This window comes from Bidens hawaiensis, unplaced genomic scaffold (assembly GCF_021521415.1).
Source record: "Bidens hawaiensis isolate Kalapana, Puna unplaced genomic scaffold, B.hawaiensis_p1.1 tig00006484_1, whole genome shotgun sequence".
In the NCBI taxonomy this organism is placed as follows: Eukaryota; Viridiplantae; Streptophyta; class Magnoliopsida; order Asterales; family Asteraceae; genus Bidens; species Bidens hawaiensis.
This window is the reverse complement of record NW_027491435.1, coordinates 139,842-143,588: the sequence shown is the minus strand read 5'-3', so window position 1 is coordinate 143,588 and position 3,747 is coordinate 139,842. Positions and strand designations below refer to the sequence as shown.

The window sequence follows — 3,747 nt, the reverse complement described above, 5'->3', positions numbered from 1 at the left end:
GAAAAGAATATAAAACAAAATGTGGTTTATTTCGTAACACCAAAGCAAAATAAAAGATAAAGAGTTAGTGGATTACACATGCAAAACATTCACGTACCTAAACTTTTTAAGACATGGTTTTTGTTTCTAACACCATTAATGGAGGCCATACCAAAATGTCAATTTAGTCCTTTGTTTCCGAACCTTATATATCATTGCATATATAAATCCCATAACACCTCTTCAAACATTCCCATCAATAATTTCTCTCACACTCATTTTGGGAGATTGGATAGTTTAGAGAGAGAAAAATATCAAACAAAAAATCAAAGGAAGCCGACACGATGGAGATGCCGATGGGTTGGTTTTGGTGTTTCTGTAAGCAAGGAAGACCGTATATCGGGGTTCTTTTTCTACAACTTGGATACGCGATTAACAACTTATTAGTAAAGTCTGCTTTAGACATGGGGTTAAATCCATACACATTTTCTGTTTATCGAAACGTTGCCGCAGCCCTTGCCTTTGGCCCTTTTGCCCTATATTTTGAAAGGTATAAATACTTTTTAATTTTATATGTATAAATTTATGTAATACAACAATTAATATTAGCTTTATGTCACAGGAAAATACGCACCCACATGACATTTTCTGTGTTTTGGAAGATAATGTTGTTGGCTCTAATAGAGTACGTAACAACTAGCAAAGTCCACTAACATATTTGACTTGATGAAAAAGTCAACATGTGTATAATATGTTATTTCTAACGCAATTTTGAAAATCAGGCCGGTTATGGACCAAATACTATACTACACTGGGATGAAGTATACGACCGCAACCTTTGCAATCGCAATGTGCAATGTTCTACCCGCGTTGACTTTTGTCATGGCTTGGATCTTTAGGTACCATTTGACTTTCTTATTGCATATATAGCTATAGTGAGATTTTACTGAGTACACTTATCTGTTTATTTACAGTTTAACTGTAATCTGAGCGTGTTTTTATGTTGTAGGCTTGAGAAGGTCAACGTTAAAAAATTGCATAGTCAAGGGAAGATATTGGGAACTGTTGTGACCGTAGGCGGAGCCATGGTTATGACCCTAGTTAATGGACCACCGGTTCCATTGCCATGGACCACGAAGGGCTTCGAGGGGCACCGTGCTCCATCCCCCACCTCAGACACGGTTTCTCAAGACCAACATCTTAAGGGTGCTATCATGATCACTGCTGGTTGCTTTTGTTGGGCTAGCTTTTACATTCTTCAGGTAGATCACTACTTTATACAAATATTGCTTGGTTCATTTTCCATTACTTTTGTTGTATGCTTTACACGTTATATAATAGTTTTGTCACATCATGAAAATGGTCCTATAGATGGTAAAAATAGTTATATCACACAAATAGAAATTAAATAGATGTCTTTAATGACGTATCTTAACCAACTAGATTTGTAATTTAATTTGATAACTCTAAACATATATAATTGTTAAATGATTCTTATCTTATATGCCTTTAATAGGAAAAACCATTTTTTGACGATATCTAATACATTAATGAGTATCACAGAGTTCTAATGATAGAGTGGCGATATCTGTCCGTAATCACTAACGAAATACAGTAAAAACAAATTACCAAAAATATTTGGTCGCTATGTTTGTAAATGTTTTTTCTAATCTTTTTCATTTCATATTTTAAATTTTTATTATTTGCGACTCTTTTGATAATTGACTTAAAATATGAAAACTTATTGCGATCAATCTGTTTATTATTTTATTTACTACACTATTATAATATATATTTAGCGGCTGATTTAGCAACATTTTTTTTGGGTGATCGAGTGTAAATTTTCGCGATTTCATATGAAAATTTTTATCTGCATTGAGCCTGGACACCCCTAAAATAATTTTCCGTGACTTTGGCCGCCCCTTAGATTAAGCCCAAGCTTCGTCAGTTTGAATTTTCTTGTAACGATTTTGTAGTAAGTGACACATTTTGACGCTTTCGACAGTTGTGACCTATTCTGTAGTAGTGTGTTAAGCGTGAATAAAATCGTTTTGAACTTCATTTTCAGGCTATGACTCTCAAGGAGTACCCGGCTCAGTTATCCCTCACAACCCTTATATGTACCATGGGTGCTCTACAAGGAACCGTCGTTACTTTGGTCATCGAGAAGGCGAAATCTGGCATCTGGTCCATGCAAACTGAGACCGAAATCGCGGCTACACTTTATAGCGTAAGAAACCTTTCACCCTTGTTTTAATTCTAACCTTATAAGTTATAACTTTCCTCAAAAGTTTATTAAAACACAACTTATGAACACCTTTACTCTTATCGACAGGGAATCGTTCGATCCGGTGCTAGCTACTATGTTTCGGGGCTAGTCATGAAGGAAAAAGGACCATTTTTCGTGACCGCCTTCAACCCGTTGGGGATGGTGATTGTTGCAATCGTGAGCTCGATTGAACTGAAGGAAAAGTTAGTGTTAGGAAGGTATAACTTACCTGTACAGTATAAACATATAACTAACATATTGATTTTCCTTCAATTAAATTGTTGATTATCTCTTATTATTTCAGAGTTGTGGGAGCATTCATCATTGTTGCGGGTTTGTACCTGATCATATGGGGCAAGAGTAAGGACTCGAATTTATCGAGATCGGACTCCAGTGAAGTAGAAATATGTGATCAAGAAACATGCAATGGGAAAGATCAGGATGATACAAAGGCTTCAAAGGAAGATCATAGAGGTGAAGCAGTTGTTTGATTCTTTGATTAATTTATCAACACAATAAATGAAAATTAGTTCTTCAATATATATTTTGAGGGTTTCTAGCTAATTCATAAGATTGGTGAAGATTGATGACTGACTTTGTTAATGCTGATGGGGTTCTAATCTAATAGAGTATCTTTTGTTCTCCTAAGATCTGTATAATCACGCGATGGGTGGGTTATATACGTTGTATTCGGTATCAAATGCTCATCCCCTAAACTAAGGAGTTCAAAATCACTAATCACACACAAACTTTTATGTTTGATGAGTTAAAGTGATTGTATGTTAGTTGAAACATAATTAAAAATTTAATAAAACTTTTTAATAATTTATTTACACTACAAACACTATAAATTCATTGGTTTTTTAATAATCTTCAAATACTTTTGAAACATGCCAATTATTATACATAACAATTAGAAGATTAGGTGAGGCTGAATCTTGATCCGTTCATGTGGCACCAATCCTTTTGGACACTTTAAGTTTTTAAATTTTATTTTTATATGCTAATTTATTTTTAGCCTACAATAACCTGATACCAACCAAATTTGTGTCAGTTCACCATCATAACATGCAGTTTTTGTTATTTTAATTTGTTGAATTTGAGCGTTAATAAAAGAAAGTTTGTTTATTTTCGATGTCGTAATCTAACACTGATCGAATTCACCTCGATTCGTAACGACACAGCACGGGTTGATATGACTGCTAATAAGATCAGCCCGGTGCGTTGCGCTGGGTATGCACCTAGTTTCCTAATAAGTAACTCTTAAGGTAATACTTAATAAACATATTGCTTTTATAACCTTTTCAAGTATGATAGTGTATCAAAGAAAGAAAATAGCTATAGAACTACATATCGTATTATTAGTCGTATTATTTGTTTCTCGTTAATGACTTAATCTTTGGGCTTTGTTGTGGGCCAGCAATAATCAGACCCAGTTCATCCAATTCCAAGTCCAACACCATTGAAGCATCACTAATTAGTATATGGAGTATATTCTT

At 34.4% G+C, this 3,747-nt stretch overlaps 1 protein-coding gene across 1 annotated transcript; it reads left to right on the top strand.

Annotated features, from left to right (window-relative positions):
• The first annotated feature begins 264 nt into the window (after positions 1-264).
• Positions 265-2,873, top strand: LOC143632584 (WAT1-related protein At2g39510-like). The gene is made up of 7 exons (XM_077101066.1): positions 265-529; positions 602-664; positions 762-878; positions 989-1,241; positions 2,048-2,209; positions 2,315-2,466; positions 2,553-2,873. The coding sequence occupies exons 1-7, from the start codon at positions 324-326 to the stop codon at positions 2,737-2,739; spliced, it is 1,140 nt and encodes a 379-aa protein (XP_076957181.1). The 5' UTR covers positions 265-323; the 3' UTR covers positions 2,740-2,873.
• The last annotated feature ends 874 nt before the right edge of the window (positions 2,874-3,747 follow it).

Coding starts and splice junctions, on each gene's coding strand:
- LOC143632584 (XM_077101066.1), top strand. CDS start 324: ATGGAGATGCCGATGGGTTGGTTTTGGTGTTTCTGTAAGCAAGGAAGA. Junction 530..601: donor TTTGCCCTATATTTTGAAAG/GTATAAATACTT, acceptor TTTATGTCACAG/GAAAATACGCACCCACATGA. Junction 2,467..2,552: donor GAAAAGTTAGTGTTAGGAAG/GTATAACTTACC, acceptor TTATTATTTCAG/AGTTGTGGGAGCATTCATCA.